At 57.6% G+C, this 27,431-nt stretch overlaps 1 protein-coding gene across 1 annotated transcript; it reads left to right on the forward strand.

The window, feature by feature from the left end:
• Nucleotides 1-1,020: 1,020 nt before the first annotated feature.
• Nucleotides 1,021-27,428, forward strand: LOC309585610 (serine/threonine-protein kinase pim-1-like; the record flags this gene model as incomplete). Its single annotated transcript, XM_082303547.1, has 7 exons — nt 1,021-1,054; nt 1,110-1,216; nt 1,391-1,441; nt 1,645-2,011; nt 2,627-2,803; nt 27,106-27,170; nt 27,285-27,428. The coding sequence occupies 7 exons, from the start codon at nt 1,021-1,023 to the stop codon at nt 27,426-27,428; spliced, it is 945 nt and encodes a 314-aa protein (XP_082159673.1).
• Nucleotides 27,429-27,431: the final 3 nt, after the last annotated feature.

The raw sequence follows: 27,431 nt of genomic DNA on the forward strand, positions 1-27,431 counted from the left end.
GTTGCACTGCTTCTCCATCCCATGCATTCCAAATGGATCTCACCTCTAAGATCTGTGCCTTAGCAAGTTTTAGACACTCTGAAGTACCGTGAGCTGCACACAGTTTGCCTTCCCCTGTTTTTATTGGAAAGCAATGCTGGAGACAAAAGTGCAGAGCTTGGGTGGGGCACGAATTCTACAGGCAGGGAATGTGGCCCGGCAGTGTCTGACCCTCAGCAGGGACAAGGCACAGCAGCAGCCGAGGGGATTCCTCTGCCACCGTGCAGGAGCCAGGACTCTGGATCCGGGCTGGACACGGCAAAGTTCCCGTGTTTGCCCAGACTCAGGGGCTGCCCCCGGGGCGAGCGGGGCTCGGCCGTGGGGAGCGTGGGGCGAGCGGGGAACGGACACGCGGACACTCGGACACGCGGACACTCGGACAAACGGCCCCGGCGCTTCAGTTGCAGCGGCAGCAGCGGCAGCAGCGGCAGCAGCGGCAGCAGCGGCAGCAGCGATCACAAGCGACTCTACAGACTCTCTCCGTTTCTTGCTCTTGCTCCTCCTCTCCCTCTGTTCCGCACCTTCCCCGCGCCTCCCCTTCCCGGTGTCCCCTTCCCGGTGTCCCCCTCCTCTCCCGGTCTCTCCCCCTCCCCCTGCCGGGCCGGGCCATGGCCCAGGCCCGCCTCAGGTCCCGGGCGGGGCCGCCCCCTCCCCGGCCCCGGGCGTCCCGCCGCGGTCTCGCCTCCGCCCGGCTCTCGCTGTGGCTGTGGCGCTGCCGGGCGGGCATCGGTGCCCGGGGCTGGGGCGGCATCGCCACCCTTTGGCTCCGCCTGTCCCGAGCCCGGCCCCGGCCCCGGCCCCGACGCGGAGTCCGGCTCCGCCCTCGGCTCCGCCCTCGGCGCCGGCCCCGGCTCCTCCCGGGGCCCGCGGAGGACACACGGGGCGCGGCCGCTCCCGCCGCCTCCGCTGCGGCTTCCCCGGCCCGAGCTCCGCCGCTCGGCAGCGCGGCCGCCGGCCCCGAGCCGCCGGTGTTCCGTTCGGATGGGGATGCCCGGGCCGGGGCGGTCGGGGGGCGGTCGGGAGCCGTGTCTGGCCCGGGCCGAGCGCTGACGGCCGCGTGTCGCCCGCAGGGAAGGCGCAGGAGGCCCTGCAGGAGCGGTACCGGCTGGGTTCGCTGCTGGGCAGCGGCGGCTTCGGCAGCGTCTTCTCGGGCACGCGGCTCGCGGACGGCGCCCCGGTGAGTGGCGGGGCCGGCGGAGGAGGAGGAGGGTGCAGGAGGAGAAGGAGGGTGCAGGAGGAGGAGGGCGGAGGAGGAGGAGAAGGAGGGTGCAGGAGGAGGGCGGAGGAGGAGAAGGCCGGGGTGCGGCGGGGCGGGCGGTGAGCTCAGCCCGCTGCTGCCCCTTGCTCGCAGGTGGCCATCAAATGCGTGCCGCGGGACCGCGTCCGGCACTGGGGCGAGCTGGTGAGTGAGCGGGGCCAGCGGCAGAGCCGGGGCGTGCCGGGCGGCGAGGAGCCGGGGCCCGGCGGGGTGGGAGCCGCCGGGAGCCCCGGAGGGAGAGCGGGCGGGGGCTGAGCGGGGGGCGCAGAGCGTCCCGGGCTGGGTGAGGGGTCCCAGAGCCCTGGCACGGCCTCAGCCCCGCTGACGGCACCGTGCTCCTCCCGCAGCCCGACGGCGCCCGTGCGCCCCTGGAGATCGTGCTGCTGGACAAGGTGTCCACTGGGTTCCGTGGTGTCATCCGGCTCCTGGAGTGGGTTGAGCTGCCCAGCAGCTTCTTGCTGGTGCTGGAGCGTCCGGAGCGGTGTCAGGACCTGTCGGGTTTGCTGGCGGAGCGGAGGTTCCTGCCCGAGGAGGAGGCGCGGGGGCTGTTCGGCCAGGTGCTGGAGGCCGTGCGGCACTGCACCAGCTGCGGGGTCCTGCACCGGGACATCAAGCCCGAGAACATCGTGCTCGACCTGGCCACCGGGCTGGTGAAACTGATCGACTTTGGCTGCGGCGCCTTCCTCCAGGACACAGCCTACACTCAGTTTGCAGGTGAGCCCTCCCAGGGGATGCTCCTGGGCATCTCATGGCCCAGCCTGGGTGTGGCACTGGGGCTTTCCCTCATTGTTGCCGGGATGGGATTAATTCTTAAGCCAAGTTGCTTTGGGGTGGGGCTGGGAGGGGGCAGTTCCCAGCCCTGCTGCCAGCCTTCAGCACCCACTCTGCCCTGGGCTGGGGCTGGAGCGGGGGCAGCCAGCCCAACAAAATCTCCCGTGGGGGTAGCAGAGAGGGGGCTCAGACCCCGTGCACCGGCCGGTTTGGTGTGCAGGCGAGGAAGGGCCTGGACTGTTCTGCTGCCCTGGTTTGCCTTGGCTTCTTGATGTTTCTTGGGGCACTGGAGGCAGGGAGGAGAGTGGGGTTTCGCCACCACTGGGTGGGTTTTTCATTTGCATGTCATGGTTGGGCCTCCCCAGGGCTTCCACTGCCCTTTTCCAACACCAGTGGCCTCTTTTCCAACCCCAAGTTTGTACACAAGTCACAGGTGCTGGCAGGAGGGCAGCGGGTCACCCCATGTGCCACTGGTGCAGCCCCTGCGTGCCCAGGGATGCTGGGGCGAGGCTCTGGGAGCAGCAGCATCCCCTGATGGACTCAGTCTGTGTTCCACAGGAACCCTGTTGTACAGCCCACCCGAGTGGATCCACCACCAACGCTACCACGGCGAGGCAGCGACGATCTGGTCCCTGGGCCTCCTGCTGTACCACCTGGTGGTGGGGAAGCACCCGTTCAGGAGGGGCCAGGAGATCATCTGGGGGCGGATCCTGTTCCCACGACGGCTCTCTCCAGGTGGCTACCTCATCTCTGCGGCACGGGGGGAATAGCAGTGCTGGGAGGCAGCAGCGGGCTCAGGAGCATCCCGCTCTGGCAGCTCTGAGCAGGTGGCACATGTCCTGCTCTCCTGCTGCCTCCAAAGCACAGAATGCATGGGCAAGTTTAGGCACAGCTCTGGGCACAGCCAGCATGGCCTGGGCACGGGAACGGGGGGCAAAGCGGGCGGGATCCTTCTGCAGCTGACTGGTGGTTTCTGGTTTCTGTGCCCAGAATGCCAGGATGTTCTGAAGAGGTGCTTGTCCATGCAGCCCTTGGCCAGGCCGTCCTTGGAAGAGCTCTTCCGTGACCCTTGGCTGCAGGGTGTTCATGTGCCCTAGAGGATGGCAGAGAGCCACGGGCACAGTGTGATCCAGGGGCCTGGCAGGGAACAGCCCCACCCATCTCTTGGCAATCAGTGGCAAAGCAAAGCAGACTCTTTTGTCCTGCCTGTAGCTCTGAGCAGGGAGCATCAGAAGGGAACACGCAGCTCTTGGGCTGCAGCTGAGCTGGAGGCCTGCTCTGGCAAGCCCTGGTGGCCACCATCCCCTCTGGTTTTGCTTGTCTGGTTCATTGATTGTCTGCTGGGGCCCTGGGCAGAACGCTGAGAGCCTGGTGTGGCCCCAGGGAAGGAGAAGGAGCCCCTGGAGAAGCTGTAGCAGGTGGGGCTGCTGCTGCTGGAGCCACCAAGGCCGAGCTCAAGGCCGACAACCTCTTCCTGGAGCTGGCCAGCGGCAGCTGAAGATGATGGCCTTTGATTGTGGCACCTTCTCCAAAGACACGCTCCACGGCCAGTGTGCAGGTGAGTCCAGAGCCAGGGGGATGCTGCCAGAGCTGGGCATGGCACGGCCTGGCCGGGCACCAAAGGTTCCCCCTTTGCTGGGGCGGCTGCAGGGAATTCTTCAGTGGCTGCCAAGCTGCTTTTGGGCTCTGGGCAGCTGCTGAGGAGGTGGCTGTGCCATGGCTGGCTGCAGGCTGGGCACATGTCCTGCCCTGCTGCTCTGCTCCCAAAGGCAGCAATGCTGGGCAGCTTTGGGCCCAGCTCTGAGCACGGCCAGCACGGCCTGGGCACTGCGGGCGGCTGGGACAAGGGGACAGGAGGCTTCAGCTGACGGGTGGGTTCTGCTTTCTCTCCTCACAGCTGGGCTCTGCCGATGCTGAGGCTGCTCCGGGCTCTGCCAGGGCTCTGCTGGGGCTCAGCCCCGGGCACGGCTGGGCCCGCTCTCCCCTCACAGGGCTCTGACAGCTTTGCATCAGACGAGCCCCTTGCGAGCACAGCGACGGAGCTTTCTGCTTTTGCAGGTGAGTGAGACTCTGGTGCAGGCCAAGAGATTGCAGGCAGGGACACACATCCCACTGGCAAGAACCCAAACTCTGCACAGTCCCAGCTGAACGCCTGGATCTGCACAGGGTGTTCTGTCTGTCCCACTCTTCCTTCTTTTTGGGCTGGAATTGTGCCATTGCACTTTCTTCCTCCTCTGGAAGTGCCACGAGTGGGCCCAACCTGGCGAGTGGGCCGTGTTCCTGAGGCAGTGCAGTCTGGAGCTGATGGATGAAGAATCGCCCTTCTCCACGACCAAAGCAGAGCAAAAAGCCCTGAGTGGGACTTGGTGTCTTTAAGAACCCCCTGACAATTTCCAAGGGAATGTGCAGCTCATTGCAGGGTGAGAAGGAAGGGCATCTTCTCCATGAGTTGGGGTGGGACAGAGTTTAGATTGCCACTCCTGCTCGGAGCTGGCACGGCACAAGCAATTTCCTATTGCTTCAACCACAATTTAAAATAACAATGTTGGAAACAAAGCCCAAAATCTTTAACAAAGGACTGCTGAGGTCAGTAAGATGGATCAATGCCCTCAGCATATTTACAAATACCTGAGTTGTCTTTTTGAAAAGATCAGTTACCTCTTAATCTAGAGTTACAAAAGACTTTTCACTCCACATTTGGGTTTTGGTTTTATGTTTCATAATATTTTCTGGGTTTTTTCTTTTTTGTTTTTCTAATTATTTAAACAGAAAACATATCCTAAATGATGGAGCAGCACTGCTGAACATGGGGACATGCAGAGGGAGCAGAAGCAGCTGCCTTTGTCCCCCTGCAGCTCCAAGGCCCAATCTCTGAGCAGACAGGGCTGGCAGAGACTCGCAGGCTCCCTGTTTGCTGTGCTGCCCCACTTGTGAGCGGCCCAGCTCTGCGTGAGGCACAGGGAGAACAAGGGGCAGCTCCCTGCCAGCCCCGCAGCCCAGGCACCCCTCGGGCCCCGGGGCTCGGGGCACTGTCAGCACCCGCTGCTCCAGCGCCCGCTCCTGCTGGCACTGACAGCAACACCCAAACTGTGCCTGATCCCGAGGGAGCAGCAGCAGGGCCTGGATCTGATCCCTGGCTCTGGGGCAGGGCTGGACAAATGACCCCCACAGCAGCAGCAGCAGCAAATGGAGCTGACTTTCAGCACAGCCCCTGCCACTGTTCCCTCCCGTTGGCAGCGGTGTCACAGCAGCCTGGGGCACCTGGGAGCCCTCAGTGCCAGCAGGGACTGCAGATGGCAGCCCTGGGCTCCTGGAGGGTGTGCAAGGAGCAGAGGTGGGCACTCCCTGTCCATGTGGAGCTTCCAGGTGGAAAAGGCTGCTGTGAGCAGGCAGCTCCGAGGGCAGAGAAAGGAGGGTCTCGAGCACTGGATCTGTGCCAGTGCCACAGCCCTGGGCAGCAGCCACCGAGCCCCGGGGGCACAGAGGGCACAGCAAGAAGGACAAAAGCAGCCAAGGGCAGAGACTGGGAAGGGCGAGAGCTGGGAGCAGGAACAGCTGCTCCATTGCACTCTTGGAGAAAGCTCTTGGCTGTTTCAAAGCGCTGAAAGGCGTGAAGGGCACAGAGGAGGCCACAGCAAACAATGCTCCTGTTTTCACAGCCTCCCCTCTCCGTGTGCCAGAAGGAATTGGATGAACTGTATTCTTCTCTCCGAGTCATCTCGTTCAGCATGAGCAGCTCAGCACCAGGAGCTGAAGGAGCTGAAGCCTTAGGCCACAAGAGCTGAGCCAGAGGAGCCTTTTGACCAAAGTAATGCTGATGCCATGGACCTGGCTGAATGCAGCAGACAGAATCCTGGAATGACAGAATCCTTCCTGTTGGAAAAGACCTCTGAGCTCATCGAGTCCAACCATTAACCCAGCACTGTCAAGCCCAGCACTAAACCACATCCCTGAAGTGCCAAGGCCTGGACAAGAGGCCCTGAGCCAAAGGTGACCTCTGGATGAACCTTCCAACCAAAGGTTATCTTTGTATCTGCTCATTACCGAAATATGCATGATCATTAGCGTTGATTGATGTATCCTCTCATTAGTGAAACATGTATTGACCTTTCTGTGTTTAGACACCAGACAAGGCCATGAAATCCCACATCTGGCCTTGTCTGGGGCTGTATGGTCAAAGGCAGCTGCCTTGGCTCCTCCTTGAGCCCTGGCCAGGCTTAGGAGGAAGCCAAGAGGAGGATGAAAGCAGATGTTCCTGCACTAGAAGTGCTGTCAGTTTGTTTCTCCAGCACTGTCAAAGCTGGGCCCTCTCCCAGCGGGGTTGGAGCCTCAGCTGTGGCTGGAGGCAGCTGCAGGAATTCCCAGTGTCCGCGAGTGGCTCTCCAGTCCTTGGCTGGGACAGCTTCCCCCAGCTGATGGGTGGCTCTGGGTGCTGGTAAAGTCTGAGGGGAACTGGGGCTGCATCTTGGTTAATCACTGCAGGCAATCTTTGGCAGGGATGATTGGGGGCATTGCTGAGCTGCTCCTGCTGTGATTCTTTGCTGCTTTGAGCTGTAGCAAATGACACAGTTCCTTCAGTTGGTGTCTGTGTCTTTGGTGCTGGCCCTGCCCACTGGTACAACAAAACTGGCGTAGTCTGGCCGGATCGCACCAAAATGTCACTTTTTAAATGTAAATGTAAGGAATCAGTCCTGTCCAAAATCCCAGATGGGAAGAGCTTCCCTGGAGTTCGCTGGCTCTGGAGTGGGCTGCGGTCGGAGCACCGTGCGAGCAGTGGGGCAGTTGGTTAAAAGGAGCTGAAGCGCTGGATGTCTTAAAATGCATCCAAAAATTGGATATGAAAAAAGGAAAAGAGCTTGTGGGTTTGGGAAGAGGAGGATGGATTTTGTTAACAGCGTATTGGAAGCAGCACCAACAGAAGGAACAATTGTTGTTGGAATGCTCCCACATGGAGCAATAGAAGAAGTTTCTAATCTTGAGCTCAAATGTCTTTGTGCAAGTGAACTAATAATAATATCCTAGTTGATATATATATAAAAGAATATTTATATTGTATATAAATAATAATGTGAAATAGTGCTGACAATACGAATTCTTTAGATGTAACACTATTATTATTATATAATACTACTATATAATTAGATGTAACACTAAATACCCTCCAGAAAATGGTTGGCCAGGACCCAAAGGTTACTGGTAAACTCTGTGAGATTGCATACAATGAATAAAGGAGGAAGGGATGGAATTGGCTGTTTTTATAGGGTTTGCTGATACTCTGATCTGGAATGCTTTGTCTGTTCCTGTGAAAAAGAGAGTGATGAAGACTGCTGGGTTTTTCATATCCCAGACTATGCACAAGCTGCAGGATTGGTTGAGCAGATGAAGGGGTTGTTAAAAGAGCAGCTGAAAAAATGCGGAGATGGGAACCCGTCCTGATGGAGAACCCATCTCCCAGATGTGCTCCATAGCCTTAACAATGGGCCCGCTGGGGAAATGGAAACCCCTGGGTGTGCCCGGCTGCACCCAGTCTGCAAATCCACCCATGGACAGGGAGACTTGGACTTCCTGGGAAATCGTTCTGGGTGCGATGGGCCCTGACAGGGCCACCCCAGAGGCTGCAGGGCTGGGCCTTCCTGCATTAGGATTAATTGGGATAAATCAGGAGCAAGGGAGAGTTATCAATGCAGGAATAGGAATTCAGATTCCTCCGGGACACTTTGGTTTGATAACTGCTTGCTGGAGCTTGGCCTTGCAAAGTGTTCATGTCATGGGAGGAGGAATTGATGCAGATTATCAAGGAGAAATCAAAGGAATTCTGGTAAACAATAGTGAACAAGATTGGATTATTTAACTCCATGACAGGCCAGCACAATTACTGATACTGCAGGTTTATAAACAATTGTGAAAAAAGGAGATCCACCTCAAATGACCACTGTTGGTGGAGAGAAAGGGTTTGGATCCAGCAGTCCTAATAATGGAGCCCGAGTGTGGGTCCAGAGGCCCAATGGCCCTCCCGAGGCAGCTGAAGGAACAGCTCTGGGGAAAGACAGCACTGTTTGAACCCTGGAACCCGGGCAGGAACGATGGGAATGTGTCCCTGCAGCCAAGTGTTCTGTGTGAGAACAAGGAGATGTTACAGGATATTGTTTCACAGATCCTGCCAGACCCAATCTCCCTGTTTGCCCCAATGGCCCCTCTGGAAAATGCTCTGATCCACGGGGCTCCATGTGAAGGCTGATGTGACTCTGAGTGACTTCCACACGGATTCCAGCCAGGAGCCTGGGTGCCCCTCAGGGACTGGGACCCGGCACCTCTCCAGCCGAAGGGGAAAGGACCCCACCAAGCCTTGTTACCCCCAGACACGGGGGTAAAGCTGAACAGCAAAGGACCTTGGGGGCATTATTCTGGAATTAAAAAGGTGCCAGCTCCATGGACAATGGATTTATTGTTCCTAACCCCAATGAGACTGAGGAAAAAGAGTGATGCCTCCCTTTAGGGTGCTTCAGCAACAACTGCAAGGAAGAGTTATATGTTAAGAGAACATTTTCCACCCAAAGAGTGCCTTGGATTTCAGAAAGCCAAAGATTCTGGTTCACCCTGTGCCCCACATGTGCTGCCTCGTCCTGTGGAGTTCGCATTAACGAGCTGAATCGATTATTAGAAGAAGCAGCAAATGATACTGTTAAAATATCCAACAGCACATCCTGTGAGCTCCAACAAACACGAACGGGGGCTCTGCAGACCCGCATGGCCTTGGATTATCTGCCTGCTGGCCAAGGAGGAGCCTGGGCTATTCTAGGACAGGAATGCTGCACTGGTATCAGTGATGGGTTTGAAGTCCAACAGTCAGGAATCACCTCGATGGAAAGAGCAGTGGAAGAGTGGTAGAAAGAAGAAAATTCTCCTTGCCGGGATTGGCTTTGGGGCTGCCAAACTGGAGGCTGCTGCGAAATGCATTTGTGGCAGTCACTGTAATCACTGCAGTGTGAGCACTTGGTGTGTTATGATTCCATGTTAGAGCTGTTGTGACACTTTGTGCTGGGAAATGGAGCACTGAGACTTGTCTAAAAAGAGACACAGTCTCACGAAAAAGGGGGATTTGATAAAGAACAGAGAATAGCAACTAATGAGGCATGTTTTAAAAGGAATGTGAATTATAGCTCTGAGTGATGACCTTGAGCAGCACTTAATTGGAGAACAAGAGGTGATGCCTTTATGCCTGATACCTAAATCTAAGACTCCATTATTAGAAGAATTGTTATGAAGGTTGCAGTTCATGTCCAGGTCAAAGCACTGATTGAAATTCCAAGGCCTGAACACCAGGCCCTGAGTGAGGCCTGAACAACAGGCCCTGGGCCACAGCTGACCTCCTGATGAACATTCGAACCAAATGTTATATTTGTATCCCACTCATTAACTCATTAACAAAGTACTTTTAACAATATGTTCTATGTAACCAGGCATTGGTGAAACACAGATTTACCTTTCTGTATTTAGAAACCGGACATGAAATCCAACATCTGGCCTTGTTTGGGGCTGTATGGTCAAAGGCAGCTGCCTTGGCTCCTCCTTGAGCCCTGGCCAGGCTTAGGAGGAAGGCAAGAGGAGGATGAAAGCAGATGTTCCCGCTCTAGAAGTGCTGTCAGTTTGTTTCTCCAGCACTGTCAAAGCTGGGCCCTCTCCCAGCGGGGTTGGAGCCTCAGCTGTGGCTGGAGGCAGCTGCAGGAATTCCCAGTGTCCGCGAGTGGCTCTCCAGTCCTTGGCTGGGACAGCTTCCCCCAGCTGATGGGTGGCTCTGGGTGCTGGTAAAGTCTGAGGGGAACTGGGGCTGCATCTTGGTTAATCACTGCAGGCAATCTTTGGCAGGGATGACTGGGGGCATTGCTGAGCTGCTCCTGCTGAGATTCTTTGCTAATGATTATGTGCTTTGCTGAGCTTATGCTTTTGTGACTTTTTGCAGATTTGCATTTTATAAATGGCACAACCCCTTCAGTTGGTGTCTGTGTCTTTGGTGCTGACCCTGCCCACCAGCAAAACAGGGCCCCATCCTGCCTGAGTGTTACCTGAGAAGACAAAACCCCTCACTCCAAATGTCCCCCCTTCCTCCTTGTTCCCCCCACTTTATGCACTGGCCATGATGTCCTGTGGTCTGGGATATGCCTGGGGTCAGTTGGGGTCAGCTGTCCTGGCTGTGACCCCTGCCAAGCTGCCCCGCACCCCCAGCCCCTCGCCAGCGTGGCCGGACGAGGGGCAGGAAAGGCCTTGGCTCTGTGCAAGCTGAGCAAGAACAAAACCATCTCAGTGTGAGCAACACTGTGCTCAGCACAGAGCCCAACACAGCCCCAGAGAAAGGGCTGGCAAGGAAATTCCCTGTGGCCCAGCCCACAGCAGCACCCCATGGCCACCCAGCATCACCACGGCTCCACGGGTTCCTTTCCATGGCCCCGGCCCTGGCCACGGGACCTTGTGCTGGTGGCCACGGCAGCCACCTGTGGCCCAGGGCTGCGTGCCCGTGTCCATGGCAGCAGTGCCCGGCCACGGGCCCTGAGTGCAGGTGACCGTGCCAATGCCCATGGCAGCGGGGCCAAGCGTTGGTGTCCGTGGCACCAAAGTGAGGAACGGGTCCCTGTGGCCGCTGCCGTGGCACCTGAGGGCATCAGCGAGTGTCACTGCAATTGTAGCTGGCACCAGCCCGGCACCGCTCTGTCCTGAGGGCTGCCATGGCAGCCGAGGGCAGCCACAGCTCTGCGGGCAAGTGGCCACGGAGCCTGACTGCAGCAATGGGGCCTGGGGGGGTTTCCAAGGGCACTGGAACTGCTGAGGGTTGCCATGGCATCCAACCCCCTGGGATGTCACACAGCCACCCTGGGATGTCACAACCCATTCTGTGATGTCACAGCCACTCAGTGATGTCATAGTCCACTCTATGATGTCAGACTTCTGCTCTGTGATATCACAGCCATGTCTGTGCTGTCACAGCTCACTCTGTGAGGTCACACAGCTCACTATGCGATGTCATTGCCACTCTGTGATGTCACACACCACCTGTGATGTCACAGGCCTTTCTGTGACATCACACAGCTGACTCCATGATGTCATACAGCCACTCTGTGATGTCACAGCCTGTTCTGGGATGGCCCAGCCCTCTCTGTGATGTCACACCAATACCCTGTGATGTCACAGCTCACTCTGTGATGTCACACAGCCCCTTCCTGACATCACAGCTGCTCTGTGGGTCTGTGACACAGGCACAGAGGTGTTCCCAAAACTTCAGTGAAACAAAACCTCCTCAGCACCAGCGCAGCACGAAGCAGCAGCATTCTTTATTGGGCCGGATGCACGAGGGGAGAGCCCCTCCCAAAGCCGTGGGTGCCGAGTTCAGGAATGTTCCTGTTTGCAGACTGTGCTTCACAGACACATTCCCAGATTGTCCCACCAGAAACACACACACGATCATCATTGCCCCAAAATCATTGCAGATTTCCCCCACCCCTTTGCACATCCCTTCTTCTGCCCTGGGGGTCTCTTTGGGGGTCCCTGGTGGTCGCTGACCCCAAAGCCAGCCCTGACTGCCCGGTGAACTGGTGAAAGTTGGCACACCTGGGCTGGTTGCTGCCCACAGAATCAGCCTTGGGCGGGTCCATGGCCAGTGGCTTTTGGAGAAGAAGCATTGTATGAACCCACCAGGTGCAAACGGTTTTTCATCTGGCAAATTTCCCCTCCTTGGAGGGCTGTGAAGCTTCTCTTCCCTTCAAGCCTTCAGAAGCCTCACTCTGCTCCTTTACTCACATCCCACGAGTTCCTCAGCTGCTTTCACAGCCATGTTCTTTACACAGCTCAAAGCAAGTGTCATAAGCACAAGTAGTGCTGTGATCCCAGTTAGACTTTGCAAAAGTGACACCAGCCATCAGTCAGGGAAAATCCAAGTCCTCTAAATATTTTATCCAAACAGTTACTGTCTAACCCTCCCCTTAATTCCCTGCTGGATGCAGCAACCAATTTTATCCTCTCTACCTGATCATCCAATCCAGCATCACATTTGGAATGTGCACACAACAAGTGTTGCTGTTTCAGTTCAAGAATCCACACACTCCCTGTCCATGTAGCAGCAATAGGGCTAAAGCCAATCTGCTCTGGAAGGTCATTTTAGCTGGGGCTGGCAATTGTTCCTTTATTTCAGCAAACCCCAAAGGAGCTGCATTCACTGAAGTTCCCATTGGCAGAGCCCAATGGTGTGTGGCTGGTCTGTTCCTAAAGGCAGATCTTTGCGGAGCAGAGATGGATTCTAAAATCCATCCCGCTGGAGTTCCCGCACTGGGATGTTTCCCAGTTCCATCCCCTTTAACCTTTCCCCACAGTCGGGTTCCCAGTGGTGACTCCTTGCACGAGGGACGGAACGTTCATACCCCCAGTGTCTGTGGTGCTCCTGATTCTCCCAGGGGCAAACGTGTGCTCCAAATTCCATCCCTTCCCACCCATCCTGGGGCTCCTAAGGATCTGACCGTGTCCTGCTGACACTCTGTGCCTCTCCAAGGCTCCTTGTTTGTTGGCTCAGCCCAGGTGTCCCTGAGAAAGGCAGAATCATTTCTACAAACACAGCCCAGCCTCAGAGCCTGGGCCACAGCCAGGAGCCGCTGGACCTCAGCATTCCAAACAGCTCAAGTGTCTGTCCCAGGGCAATCCCACTTTTCCTTGGTCCTGGCATCCTTTGGCCTTGACCTTGTTAAATCTGGATATTTTATACCCACCTCTAAGGGGTCCTGTGGGAGGCCTGGGCTCCCTGCCCAGCCCAGACACCCCTGAACTGGCTGGAAACATTCCCAGTGTCCTGTCTGAGGGCCATTCCATACTGCTGGAATTTGACAGCCCCAGAGGGTATCAGTGCAATCTGTCAGCTGATCAATATTTCCTGATGTAATTTCCAGATCTGGTTTGGAGATGTTACAATTCTCAGCACTATTGTTCTGATGTGTCCATGGTAAGGAATATTCTCCTTCCATCCCTGTCCAGGTGCCCTGGGTGCTATTTCCTTCCCACACGTGTTCCCAGATTTTTGTCAAATTGCTGACTGAAGCTCCGCATGGCACTGGATTTTCTGCAGAGGTTGGTGTTGGCAAACAAGCTGTTACAGGGGTTACATTCTGTCATCTGCCAACATCTTGCACTGACTTTGAAAACCACATTTCCCTTCCCAGAAGTCAGGAACATCATTTCGATTATTATTATAAATACACAATTATTGATCATCTCCATCTAGATCCAATAAATAGTATCCCCTTAGAAAATCATATGCAATACCTAAAACAATAGGATTTATGTAAAACCCCAAACCCCACGGTGTCAGTCAGTCTTGTTTCTGCTGTGTTTAATGTGTGCTCGCTGGTTTTATCCACATGTGATGAACCCCGAGTTGGATTCCTTCTACCTTGAGTGCAGGGTAGGTTACCAGGAGGACTTGAGATGGTCCCTTCCACTTTGGCTGGATTGTTCCAGAATTCCAGGTTCTGGTGCACACCGCATCTCCTGGTTGGAAAGGATGTACAGGCGAGTCCAGCCCCAATGATCTGTTGAGAACCATGCACCTTTTAAGGCTTACAAGAGTTAGGCCCAGTGCTATTAAATATTCATTTCTGCAAAACTTCTGAGCCTTTCCTTGTCTTGTTGGTGCCACATGGGAAAGCTTCTGGCCATCCAGAAAAAGGATCCACCAATACCAAAATGTGCCAGTGCCCCTTCTGCCTGGGCACTTCTGCAAAATCAGTTGGCCAAAATCACCTGGTGATTCCCATTTAACCAGCCCTGCAGGCAGCCTTCTTCCTTCAAAACCAATCCCATCTTTCTCAACAACTGATCTATCATTTTTTGCCATTTTGGTGCTTACTAGATGCCTTTGTAAACTGGCCACCAGATTCTCCATTTCCTCCTGTGGATCCTGATGTTTTAGTTCCGTTCTACATTAATTGTGGAGCTACAATTACCTGCCCACACGGGGTTACCAATCACCTGCTGGGATTTTCCGTAGCTGCTGCTGCTGCTGGGGCTGACTGCCTGTCCTGATCACTGGAATCTGGTTGTTGTTGCAGAACATTCCAGTTTTTGCTAGGTATTAGTGCAAGGAGAGCTTTTGCAGCCCCCTCTTGAGCTGTTTGGTCAGCCAATGGATTCCCTGGATTACCTGGGGAGTCTCCAAACCCATGGGCTTTACAAGGGCACCAGGGCCACTTCTTTTGGCTTTGGCACACTCTGCAGTAGGGGACTGATTTCTTTTTGTGCTCACTGGAGACCTCTGTGCCCTTTCCTTCCATGTGGCTCCCTGGGCGTGTATTATTGCAAACCCAGAGTTCAAATCAGTCCATATGGTCACCCTTTGTCCTTCAGGGATTTCTAGGCAAGGTCATTCATTCTGCTTTTTGTGCTGCTCTGTTCAAAGCTAAAGCCTGGCCTTCTAGGACCTGGCTCGAGGTTGCCACTGCACACCCAGCTGCCCGTTTCCCATCCGCACCACGCTGCTCCCACCAGGGTGCAGGGCCAGTGCTGGCTCCTGCATGGGATTGCTCTCGAGGTCCCAGAGTCTGCCAGAACACACTTGTTCCATGCATCCCAGGCAGTCATGGCGCAAAGACTCCAAGCCTTCTCTTAGAAGGGACTCGAACACTTCCCTCTTCCAACCTTGGGCACCTTGAACCAAACCCTGCAAAGCTTTTGCTGCACCTTACAGGCAGGTCAACAGTTTACACCAGGAAAGGAAAAGGGAAAGGGAAAGGGAAAGGGAAAGGGAAAGGGAAAGGGAAAGGAAAAGGAAAAGGAAAAGGAAAAGGAAAAGGAAAAGGAAAAGGAAAAGGAAAAGGTGCCTTGATCTGAGCAGGGCTCTTTCTCTGATTTCCTTTGGAGCAGGGATCAAAGGCTCTCCCCAGAATCCTTCCGTGCTGCCTGCAGGTGCTGCCATCCCTCAGATGTGTTGGAATTCCAGAGGATGAGGCCACGGGGTGTCCCAATGGTGCCTTGGTTCCATGGCCCCGCAGTGTAACCATGGTGTCCTTGGCTCTGCAGTGGCACCATGGACCCTTCATTCCATGAGGCCCCACAGTGTGGCAATGGTCCCTTGAGTCCAGGAGGCCCCACAAGGTCCCAATGGTCCCTTGGTTCCATGGCCCCGCACTCTCACAATGCTCTCCTTGGCTGCACAAGGTCCCGCAGTGGCACAAGGGTTTCATTTTCTCCTGGATTTCTTTTAGCTTGCTTTCTTTCTTCATTCTTTCCTCTTTTTTCTTTCTTTTTCCTATTTTTTCGTTGCTTTCTTCTTTCTTTCTTTCTTTCCTTCTTTCTTTCTTTCTTTCTTTCTTTCTTTCTTTCTTTCTTTCTTTCTTTCTTTCTTTCTTTCTTTCTTTCTTTCTTTCTTCTTTCTTCTTTCTTTTATTTTTTCTTGTGTCTTTCTTTTTTTTCTTTTCTCCTTCTTTTTTGGTTCTTTCCTCTTTTTTTTTAAAGTTTTTTTGTTTCACATTACTTAGTCTTTCTTTCTTCTTCTCTTTTTCTTCACTTTTAAAATTTTCTTGTGGATTTCTTTTCATTTTCTTTCCTTCTTTTTTCTTTCCTTCATTTTTTTACCTTTTTTCTTTTTCTTGTCTTTGTTGCTTTCTGTTTTTCATCTTTCTTTCTTCTTCTGCTTTCTTTGGTTCTCTTGTTCTTTTATTTTTTCTCGTGTCTTTCTTTCTGTCATTTTCTTTCTTCCTTGTTTCTTTCTTCTTTTTTTGACTTTTCTTAACATTTATTTTATTGCTGGTTTCATGTTTTCAGTCTTTCTTTTTTTTCTTCCTTTCCTTCTTTCATTTTTATTACCTTCTTGCTTTTTTCTTTATTTCTTCATTTTTCAATATTTCTCTTGGTTCTTTAATTGTTTCTTGCTGCTTTCTTCATTTTATTTTTTCATTTTTCTTCTTGGTCTCACATTATTGAGTCTTTCCTTTATCTTTTACTTTCCTTTGCTTTTTAAATTTTCGTGTTCATTTCTTTTAGCTTACTTTCTTCATTCTTCACTCTTTTATCTTTTTTTCTTTCTTTTAATTTTTTTTTGTTGCTTTGTGTCTTCCTTCTTTCTCTTTTGGCTTTCTTTCTGTTCTTCTTTTGTTTTTTTCTTGTGTCTTTCTGTTCTTTTTTTCTTTCTTCCTTGCTTCTTTCTTTCTTATTTTTTTTCTTTTCCTTTTATTTTTCTGTTGGTTTCATGTTATGTACTCTTGCTTTCTTTGTTTATTTCTTTGTTTCTTTCTTCTTTTCTATTTTCTTCACTTTTTTCATTTTCTTGTTAATTTTTCTTTTCTTTCACTTTCTTTCTTTCCTCTTTTCTTCCTTTCTTTCATTTTTATTATCTTTTTGCTTGCTTGCTTCCTTCATTTTTTAATGATTTTTCTTTCTTTTTAAATATTTTTTCCTTGCTGGTTTCATGTTATTTAATCTTGCTTTCTTTCTTTTTCTTTTCTTTTTTAAATCACTTTCATTTTCTTTTTTATATGTCTTTTGATCTTCCTTTCTTCTTTTCTTTTTTTTCATTTTTATTATCTCTTTCTTGCTTCCTTCCTTCATTTTTAATTTTTTTCTTTCTTTTTTTATTTTTTATTATTTCTTGTTCCTCTCTTTCCTTCTTTCTTCTTTTCTTTCTTCGATTTTACTTTCCTTCCTTCCTTCCTTCCTTCCTTCCTTCCTTCCTTCCTTCCTTCCTTCCTTCCTTCCTTCCTTCCTTCCTTCCTTCCTTCCTTCCTTCCTTCCTTCCTTCCTTCCTTCCTTCCTTCCTTCCTTCCTTCCGAATTCCTTCCTTCCGAATTCCTTCCGAATTCCGAATTCCTTCCTTCCGAATTCCTTCCTCAATTCTCACCCCATTTAAGGGGTGCAAAGCAGCAGGACCCCCTGCCAATTGGGATCCCCTCACCCTCCCAAAATGTGGGGACTTCACTTCAGGCCCCCAAATTGCAGGGGGTTTACAGCACCTTCCCAAAATTCACTGCAACCTCCCAGAAGCCACTTAGAGGCCCCAAAACTGCGAAAAAGCACCAGGAGCCTCCCCAAAATCAGCTCCTGTTTCCCTCCCTTGAGTCCCCCACTCCAAGTGCTCAAACCACCCCATCCCTCCTAAATTTCATCCAACCCCCACGATGCCACCCCCATCCCATCCCATCCCATCCCATCCCATCCCCATCCCACCCCATCCCACCCCATCCCATCCCATCCCATCCCATCCCATCCCATCCCATCCCATCCCATCCCATCCCATCCCATCCCATCCCACCCCTCCTGGACACCAATTCCCCTTCTGTGCTTCCTGACTCCCCACAGCCGGGCCTTGGGGCTGACGGATCGAGCCATTTGGGGCTGCCATCGATACATTGGGGCTGGCATTGAGTTGATTGCAGGCACCCGCTCAATCCCTCCATCCCAAATGGGAGCTTGGAACCTCTCCTCAGCCCTTGCTGTGCCCATGGGCTCACCTCAAGTCCCAAAATGAGAGCCAGGGCCCCACAGCCCATTCAGAACCTCTCAACATTGCCAGAAACAGCAGCATCCTTCCCAAAATGGGCTCCCCGCATCCCGGACAATAGGTCCCCCTTCCAAGCACCAGAGCCCCCCTCTCAGAACCTCTCCCGAAGCATTGGGGGGACCCCAAAACTGCCTCAGGAACGGGACATACCCTGACATCCCTTCAGGAATGTGGGATACCCCAGAACCCACTGAGGAACGGGGTCCCCCCGGCCTCATCATGCGCAGCCTTCAGCTGTCTCAGGCAGAGCCCATCCCGCCCTCAGCAGCCCCAGCCCAGCCCAGCCCAGCCCTCCTGGGCAGGAAGCCCCAATGGCCGAGCCGGCCTGGGACACTTGCAGGGATGCGGGGGCAGCCGCAGCTTCTGGGGCCAGCCTGGGCCAGGCCCTGAGCGCCCTGCCAGGGAACCATTGCTGCCCCACATCCCATCTCAGCCTGCCCTCGGGCAGCGGGAAGCCGTTCCCTGGGGCCCGGCCCCGCAGGCCCTTGGCAAGAGTCTCTCTCAGCCAGCAATTGCTGCTCCTCCCTGCTGCGGGGCCCAAGCTGCAAGTTGATTTTCTGCCGCTGGCCCCGGCCCAGCCCCGAGCCAGGGCCAGGACCTTGCCCTGGAGCTCTGCGGGCGCTGCCTTTGTGCGGCCGCAGCGCAGCGGCCGCAGCTCGGAGCTGCCCTTTGTGTCCCCGCCGGCAGCTGCCAGAGCTGGCGGGGCCGGGCCAGGGCCGGGCCAGCCCCGGCCTTCCCGGCTCTGGGACACAGCGGCGGCAGCCCCAGCCTTCCAGCCCTGCACACGCTCCCACACAAGCCTCCAGAGCCGCGGCCACGCAACGCAACTGACCGGCCGCTGACCCCCCAGCCTGGCCTGATGGCCATTCCTCTGCCCACACCTCGGCCAAGCTCCCCTTGGCCACCTCCTGAGCCACAGTGCCACACACAAGTGGCACATACAGCTACACAGCTCTGCCCACAGCTGGCAGGGAACGTTCATTCAACAGAAAAACCACCAAGACAAAGAGAACTGCCCCCAGCAGAGCTGTTCCCTCCTGCAGTAGTTACACCTGCACACCCACAGCGCCTGAGACTGCAAGCAATGAACATTCCCTGGGCACATGTGCAGCCCAAGCAGCTCGAGGACAGCCTTGCAGCAGGACTGCTCTCAGCTGAGCCAAAAAGGCCCCTCTGGCAGCTGCAGGGCCATTGCAAAGGGCAAGGGCCAGAGCCTGGGCCCACGGCGGAGGAAAGGGCTCTCAATTCCCCTGCCCTGCCACCTCAACCCTGTTCCCAGGCTGCTTCCCACACAGGATTCCTCTGCAGGACTGCGGAAAGCTGAGAGGCAGCTCTGGCTTCTCCACTTTTCATGTGCTAAAGCTGCCTGGCAGAAGAAATGGAGGGACAGCTCTGGTGGCACAATCCCTCCCGGCCCAGGGCACAGCGCTGGGAAGGTCTTTCCGTGCCGAGCAATAGAAATGGCCCCAAAAGCCATGAAATCCCCTTTCCATCTCCTCCAACACTCACCCAAATTCTCTCCAAGTCACAGAGGCCTGCCAGCAGCCCAAAACTCCCTCACAGACTGCCTCAAAAGTCCCCCAAACCCCGTGCCAGCACACTAAGTGGCTCCAAGGGCCACAAAAGTCCCTCCCAGTCCCCCAAGGAGCCCCCAGACCCCCTCCCACCCCCCATGGCACTGACCAGGACAGGCTGGGGCACAGGAACATCCACAGCCCAGAGCAGCTCAGGCACTTCAGCAGCGATTTGGGCACTTGGGAGGTCACACCCCAAAGGGGGAGACCCAGGCCAGGGACTGGGACAGACAACCGGAATTCCTGGAGAACAGATGGGCTCAGGTGGACACGTTCTGCCCCCAGAACTACGAGATGGTGGCCCCAATCTGCCTGGCTTCGTGGCTTCACAACTATACTCCCAAATATTCCCCTGAACCACAAATTCACCCCCAAATTTCAGGAAAATGGCGGAGCTTTAGATCTCTTGGTTTAATTTCTTTATTTTTACTCCAATTTTGATTGTTTTGACAGGATAAACATGGAATGGAAATTACTTAGGTTGGAAAAGACCTCCAAGATCATCCAGGGTGGCTTGATGCCACCGGAAGAAACATTTGGACAGAGCAGATGAAATTTTTTAGGGTGTAAAGGTAAAAAATCAGCTCTTCCCAGTGAATTTCCAATGTTGATCTGAGTCCCGATGGATGTTCCTGCCCCTGCGTTCACCCAGGTGCCTACGGGGATCCAGGAGAACGTGGAGAGCACCAGCCAGGGCTCTTCCCAACCTGGATCACAGGGAATGTGGGTCACCAGGGCTCTGCCAAATGTGGCTCCTCTGATGGGAGATGGAGTTGGAGCAGAGGACAAAGCTCTTCCCGCAGTCGGGGCACTCGCAGGGCTTCCCTTAGCGGTGCCTCCGTTGGTGTTTGGTCAAGTAAGAGCTGTCTGAGAAGCTCTTCCCACAGTGGGGACACTCGTAGGGCCTCTCCCCGGTGTGGATGCGCCGGTGGGTGACGAGGTGGGAGTTTTGTTTGAAGCCCTTCCTGCAGTCGGGGCAGCGGAAGGGCCTCTCATCCGTGTGAATCCGCTGGTGCAGGAGGAGAGTGGAGCTGGTCTGAAACCTCTTCCCACACTCAGGACACTCATAGAGCCTCTCCCCAGTGTGGATGCGCCAGTGGGTGACGAGGTGGGCGTTTTGTTTGAAGCCCTTCCTGCATTCGGGGCAGCGGAAGGGCCTCTCATCCGTGTGAATCCGCTGGTGCCGGAGGAGAGTGGAGCTGGTCTGAAACCTCTTCCCACACTCCCCACACTCGTAGGGCCTCTCCCCTGTGTGGATCATCTGATGGCGGATCAGGTGAGAGCTGTACCTGAAGCTCTTCCCACATTCCCCACACTTGTGGGGCTTCTCCCCATTGTGAAGCTGCTCATGAACCACCAGCTCTGACCTCTGGCTGCATCTCCGGCCGCCTTCCCGGCACAGGGTGGGTCTTTCCTCCTCAGAGCACCCTGGGCTGCGTTTGCAGCCCCTCCTCCTGTGGGATCTCCGGGGCTTTTCCTCCCCGTTGGATTCCTGCACCGTGGAGCCGCTCAAAACGGCCTCTTCCACCAGGTTCTGCTGCAGGGATTTGTCCTCCCTGGGCTCCGTGCTCAGCTCCTTGTCTGGGGAGGAAGGACAAGGAGAGGATGGGATTTGCCTCCGTGCCACAGGGAAGGGCAAGGAGATCCCCCCAGTCCGTCCCCGGCAGGACGGCGTCGGCAGCGGGGTTGTCCTGCAGCCGGGGGCGATGCTGGGCTGGGAGATGGAGCAGGAGAGAGGGGAAAGGGGCACTGACTTCCTCCTCACCTGCCTGGGGCTCCCGGGGCATCTTCCTCTTCCTCACAGCCTCCTCCTCCATCTGGCCAAGGGTTGGGAATGGGAAATCCTGGTTTGGGGAGAAACAAGGGATGAGTGTCCTGGGTTGGGGCTTCCTACTGCTCAAGTCCATCTCTACAAGTCACCGGTGTCCATAAAAACCAACAAAAAATTGACAGTGACTCCAAAAGAATCCTCCAGGAGTCCCCCCTTTCCAGTCTCCTCACTTTGGGGTTCTGGGGGTCCCCCTTGTCAGGGCTGCTGGGGGTCCCGTGAGTCCTGGGGATCCCCCTCTCCGGGGTCCTGCTTAGGGATGCTGGGGGTTTCAGGGGTCCCACAGGTCCCTATTTTCCTGATTCTGCTTTGGCTCCCAGAGGTCCCAGGGTCCCCTCTTCAGCCTCCCTCCACTCCAGGCACTTGAGGCTCCCCTCTCTCCTCACCACCCCCTTTCAGGGCTGAGGGGTCCCAGCCCCACCTCATCTCCAGGCCCCCTCACCCCTCCAGGCTCTTGGGGGTCCCCCAGCTCTGGTATCGTCCCTCTCTGCTCTCCTCACTCCAGGGGTCCCATGTTCCAGCCCCCAGCTCTCCTGGGGATCCCCAAAGCCAATGTCCCACCCTGCAAGTACTGGGTGATCCTCACATGGACCCCCAAGACCCCCAAGGGGCAATTATGGCTCAGCTTTGGAGTCCTGCAAGATCCACATATCCCCTCTGGCCCAAAAAATCCCTCCCAGGGACATGCAAGGACATCTGGGGCTCGATTCCAGAATCTGCAAGCTCCAAACACCCCTCCAAAAAAACCCCTCCTGCTGACCCCCCGATAGATTTGGGGTGAGCTCCCCCTCCCCGCTCACCTGCAGGATGGGGGGGAAGATGCTACCGGGGCTGGGGGTGCTGCGGACACAGTGGGCGGGTGGTGGAACCTCGTGGTTCTCCAGCTCCTCCTCCTCCTCTCTCCCTCCTCTCCCTCCCGCTCCTCCTCCACTCCCACCCTGCCCCCCCTTTCCCACCCCCTCTGCCCCACGGCTGCCGCAGCACCGGCTGCTGTGTGGGGGGAGCCCCGATCAGCCCCAGGCATGGACAGGGGGGTTGGGGACCCCCCCAGTGCGGATCCCTCCCTTCCCCAGAGCCCCAGGGAATCGCTCCAGGCCTCAGGTGCTGGGGGACAGGGCTGGACCCCCATGGAACCGCTCTTCTTCTGGCCCAACTCCACCTTTCCCTCCCCTCTCCTCCCCTTTCTCAGCGTTCCCCCAATCCACAGCCCCATTCCAGCTCAATTTGGGTGTCCCAGCCCCCTCCCGCTTTGTTTGGGGCTCCCAGCCCCCTATCGCCCCCCCTCCCTCCCTTCTGCACCTTCCCCATCCCCAATCCCCACCTCCCCTCCCCCGGCCTTGGTATTTGGGGGTTCCAGGCCCCTCCTGCTCACTTTGGGGGTTCCATTCCCCATTTCGCTCAATTTGGGGTCCCAGACCCGCCCCCCTTCTCACCGCTCACCCCGCGGCCGGGGGGGCTCCCAGCACCACCAGTGCCACCAGTGCGGCCCCAGCTGCCCCCACACGCCCCATGCCCAGCGCCGGGCGCTGCCCACAGCCCCAAAGCAGCCGCGCTGTGCCCTGGGGGGTCCCCAGAGCGGCCCCGCCCCGCACGGCACTGGGAGCACCAGTCCGGACCAGTGCGGAGCGCGGGCGGGCGGCATCAGCCGTGCCCGGGCAGGGCCGGGCCCCGCGGGGCTCCCGCCCGCACTCGGCCCCCGCCGGGACAGCGCGGGGGGGCCCGGCCTGGCCGCTCCCACCTCCCCCTCCCCAAATTCCGCTCCGGGGGGCGCTGGCGGCGGGGGGGGCTCAGCTGGGGCCAGAGCTGCCGGAGCCACGTGTCCCCCGCTGCCGGCACCACCCCCTCAGGATTAGGGGTGCCCCAAAACTCCCTCCGAGCTGCCGGATACCCCGCACGCCCCTCAGGAGTGGGGTCCCCCCGGCCTCATCATCCCCAACCTTCGGCTGCCTCAGCCCAGGCCCCATCCCGCCCATCCCCCTCCGCCACACTTCATCCCACCCCCCAATCCACATCCCACCCTTCCCGGGCCCCATCCCGCCCCATCCCATTTCTCCCGGCAGCCGCCACCGGGACCCCAAAAACCCCGCGTGCCGGGGGCTCCCCAATATCCCCCAAGGGGCATTTCCGACTCACATTTGGAGCCCTGTAAGATCCAAACATCCGCCTCCCCCCCCGCCCCACCAAACCCCCTTCCCCCAGGAACCAACAAAGATATTTGGGGCTTGGTGCTGGAGTCCTCCAAGCTCCAAAAATCCCCTCTCCCAAAACAACCCCAGGAACCGCCCAAGATATTTGGGGCGAGCTGCCCCTTCCCGGTCACCTGCGGGATGGGGGGAGCCGAGAGCTGCGGACACAGAGAGCGATGGATGCACGTGGAGGCTCCTCTTCCTGCCTCCTCTGTCCTGCCTCTTCCTCCCGCCCCTCCCCTTTTATCTCTCCTCTTCCTCCCGCCCCTCCCCCTTTATCCCTCCTCTTCCTCCCGCTCCTGCTCCTCCATCCGTCCTCCGTCCAGCAGCTCCGCTGCCGCCCCAAACCTCTGGCTGGACCGTGGGGTCTGGGACACAGCCCCGTGCTGGGGGGCAGAGCCGCTGCTGGGGCCATCGCTGTGTCCAGGGCATCCTTTGTGGCCCCGGGCAGCTCCAGGCTCCCGAGGGCTCCCCGAGGGTTTCTGTGGCTGTCCCTGCTCCCCAAATCTGTCGCGTTTAATGCCCAAACGCGGCAGCCCCGTGCCCTGTGGCAGCAGCCGGTGCCAGGACACAGCCCCGGGAGCTGCGCTAATGCCCGGCCGTGCCCAGGAAGGACTGAGGGGAGGGGACTTCATAAGGATCCCCCCTCTGCGCCCCTGGCTGCGCACGGAAAGGTTCTTTGGTGCATGGGAGCGATTTTCCGGGATTTCTGGGCTCTGCGGGGCCGAGGCGGCGGCAGCGGGAGCCGCGGGGCCCGGCCCGTGGGGGCGGCCGGGCTGGAAAAGTGCGCGGGGCCCCAGCGCGGTGCCCGAGGGCTGAGCGGAGCTGACGGGAACAACCCCGGAACCCCCCGGTGCCCGAGGGCTGAGCGGAGCTGACGGGAACAAGCCCCGGAGCCCCCCGGTGCCCGAGGGCTGAGCGGAGCTGACGGGAACAAGCCCCGGAGCCCCCCGGTGCCCGAGGGCTGAGCGGAGCTGACGGGAACAAGCCCCGGAACCCCCCGGTGCCCGAGGGCTGAGCGGAGCTGACGGGAACAAGCCCCGGAGCCCCCCGGTGCCCGAGGGCTGAGCGGAGCTGACGGGAACAAGCCCCGGAACCCCCCGGTGCCCGAGGGCTGAGCGGAGCTGACGGGAACAAGCCCCGGAGCCCCCCGGTGCCCGAGGGCTGAGCGGAGCTGACGGGAACAACCCCGGAACCCCCCGGTGCCCGAGGGCTGAGCGGAGCTGACGGGAACAAGCCCCGGAACCCCCCGGTGCCCGAGGGCTGAGCGGAGCTGACGGGAACACCCCGCTCGTCTCCGCCGCTCGAAGCCGCTTCCCCGGCTCCGGCTGCCGCCGCCGCCCGGCCCCGGCGCGGTCCCGCGGGGTCGCCGCTCTTCGCGCAGCTGGAGGGGCTCGATCCGAGCCGCGCCCCGCCCGTCCCTCGCTGCGGCTCTTGCGGTGACACGGAGCGGCCGAGACCCCGCGCTGCTGCCCCGACGCTCCCTCGCTGCAGCTCTTTCAGTCGCTGCGCAGCCGCCACTCCCCGTGCACTTCTTCTAGAATTTATTATTCCATTCTTCTTCTTTTATTCCATTCGCACCTCCCATCCCACGCCCTCCGCTGCGGCTCTTTCACCGCCGGGCTCCTCGCCGGTGTCTCGGTGCAGCTCCTTCAGTGCCACGGGCCGGCGGAGACGCCCCTCGGTGCGGCTCCTTCAGGGGCCCGGGGCGGCTCCAAAGGGCCCCGCCCGCCGCCGCTGCCCGAGGCCTCCCCGCTGCTGCCGGGGATCGGACACCGCAGGCGGCCCCGGCCCCTGGATTTGGGACGGAGCGAATCAGAACTGGAGAGTGAGGAGTAAAATAAACTGGTACAGAACCTTCCCCCGACCTCTTTCTCCTTGCCGGAGTTCACTTTATCCCCGGCTCCTCCCTGCTGTGCCCAGCGGGGCAGGGAGAAGGGATGGGAGTCGCGGTCAGTTCGTGCCGCTGCTTCGCCCTCGGGGACAGGAATCCTTCCGTGCTCCGGCGCGGGGTCCCTCCCATGGGGTCAGTCCCTGCCCTGGCCAGCGCGGGGTCCCTCCCATGGGGTCAGTCCCTGCCCTGGCCAGCGCGGGGTCCCTCCCCAGCCGTGCGGTCACTCCCCGGCCCGGCCCTGAGGCGCGGGGCAGTCGCGGGGCAGCCGCGCTCCGGCCCCGTCAGCGGCACCGCCGCTTCGTGCCGGGCAGGAGCGACAGAAGGAGCCGGGCGGCGGCGGGGGCTGAATCCCGGCAGCAGCGAGCAGGAAGAAGAGGAAGAAGAGGAAGGGGCCGTGCCAGCTTCTGTGGAAGACGCCCAGCCCTTCCCGCGGTGGCTGCGGCGGCAGCCGTGGGGGCTCCTGGTGCTGCCCCGAGCCCGCAGAGCAGGGGAGCGTTTGCTTATGGCTGGAGCCGATGCTAAAGTTCCTGTTGGGCTGCCTTAGACACTTGGGGCAAGGCATTCCTTCCAACCTGGGCCACTTGGGGTGGGCTGGGTGCGGCCCCAGGGCAGGTGGCAGCGTGTGCAAGGGCCCTTTGTGACACGGTGCAGCACGGTCACCGTGGGATGGAACGGGACAGGGTGTCCCAGGGCCCTTTGTGACATGGTGCAGCATGGTCACCGTGGGATGGAACGGGACAGGGTGTCCCAGGGCCCTTTGTGACATGGTGCAGCATGGTCACCGTGGGATGGAACGGGACAGGGTGTCCCAGGGCCCTTTGTGACACGGTGCAGCATGGTCACCGTGGGATGGAACGGGACAGGGTGTCCCAGGGCCCTTTGTGACATGGTGCAGCATGGTCACCGTGGGATGGAACGGGACAGGGTGTCCCAGGGCCCTTTGTGACATGGTGCAGCATGGTCACCGTGGGATGGAACGGGACAGGGTGTCCCAGGGCCCTTTGTGACATGGTGCAGCATGGTCACCGTGGGATGGAACGGGACAGGGTGTCCCAGGGCCCTTTGTGACACGTGCTGACATAGGGGCTGGCGGCGACGCGGCCACGCCACAGTGCTCGGAGCACGCGACGGGACAGGACGGGACAGAGCGGTGCCGTGAGGAGCCCCCGCACAGCGCACTCGATCCTCGCTGACCCGGAGCTTTTCCGAGGCGTTATTCCTGCAGGTGACCTCGAGGCCAGACCACAGGACTTGGTGACCTGTGGCCTTCTTGAGGCTTCTCTTTTGCAGGTGCCCTCGAGGGCAGACCATGGGACTTGGTGCCCTGGAGCTTTTCTGAGGCATCTGCCATCCCTGTGGCCGGTGCCCTCAAGGCCAGACCGTTGGCTTTGCTGACCACAATCCTTGACGAGGAGTCTCCTGTCCTTGTGGCAGGAGCCCTCTGAGACCAGGCTGCAGGACTTGCTGTCCTGTAGCCTTCCTGAGGCTTCTCTGCTGCTGGTGCCTTCAAGGCACAAGTGCAGGACTTGTTCACTCAGAGCTTTCCCAAGGAATCTCTCTTGAAGGTGCCCTCGAGGCCAGACTGTGGCATGGCGGGCAGATTCCGTCGCCTGTTCAAGGTGTTCAGGGGGAAAAAAGGCCCTGGAGCTGCCCCAGCACAACAGCCTGAAGAGCTGGAGCAGTTCCAGCCACGGCAGGACGGTGAGTGACAGAGCTGGGCCACAGGGCTGATGGTGGCAGCCAGCTTGGCGCCATCCCATCCCATCCCATCCCATCCCATCCCATCCCATCCCATCCCATCCCATCCCATCCCATGCCCTCCCGTCCCGTCCCGTCCCATCCCATCGCATCCCTGGAGAACAGGCCCATGGATAGGATGGAAGAGGGGCCGGGCCAGACCCTCTGCAGCAGCCGTGCTCCATGCCCTGGGCATCCCGGGGCTGTCCCTGCCTGGGGAGCGCAGGGCTGGGCTGCGTTCTCTGGCCTCTCCTGCAGCCCCTCAGCTCTGGCTGCGCTCGCTCTTTGCCAGATGCAGCCCCGGACCGGACACAAGAGCAGGACCGTGCCCACGGCCGCTTCCGGAGAACAGTGCAGGTACCTGCAGCCATCCCCACCTGGGCTGGGCCTGCTGTCGCTGCTCAGCCGAGCACCGCGCCTGGAGCACCCCTTGGAACATCCCTCCCTTTCCTGTCCTTTGTTCTCCTGCAGATGTTCCGGAAGTTCATCCACATTCGGCGTGGAAAGACCAGCACCACAGCAACTGAGGGCACAGCTGAGCCTGACTCTGGGCTGACCGAGCTCCAGGCAGAGCCTGATGTCAGCCCAGATATCACTGCACCCTCAGAACTCTGACAG

This window comes from Coloeus monedula, assembly GCF_965178545.1.
Source record: "Coloeus monedula genome assembly, contig: HAP1_SCAFFOLD_80, whole genome shotgun sequence".
Classification (NCBI taxonomy): Eukaryota; Metazoa; Chordata; class Aves; order Passeriformes; family Corvidae; genus Coloeus; species Coloeus monedula.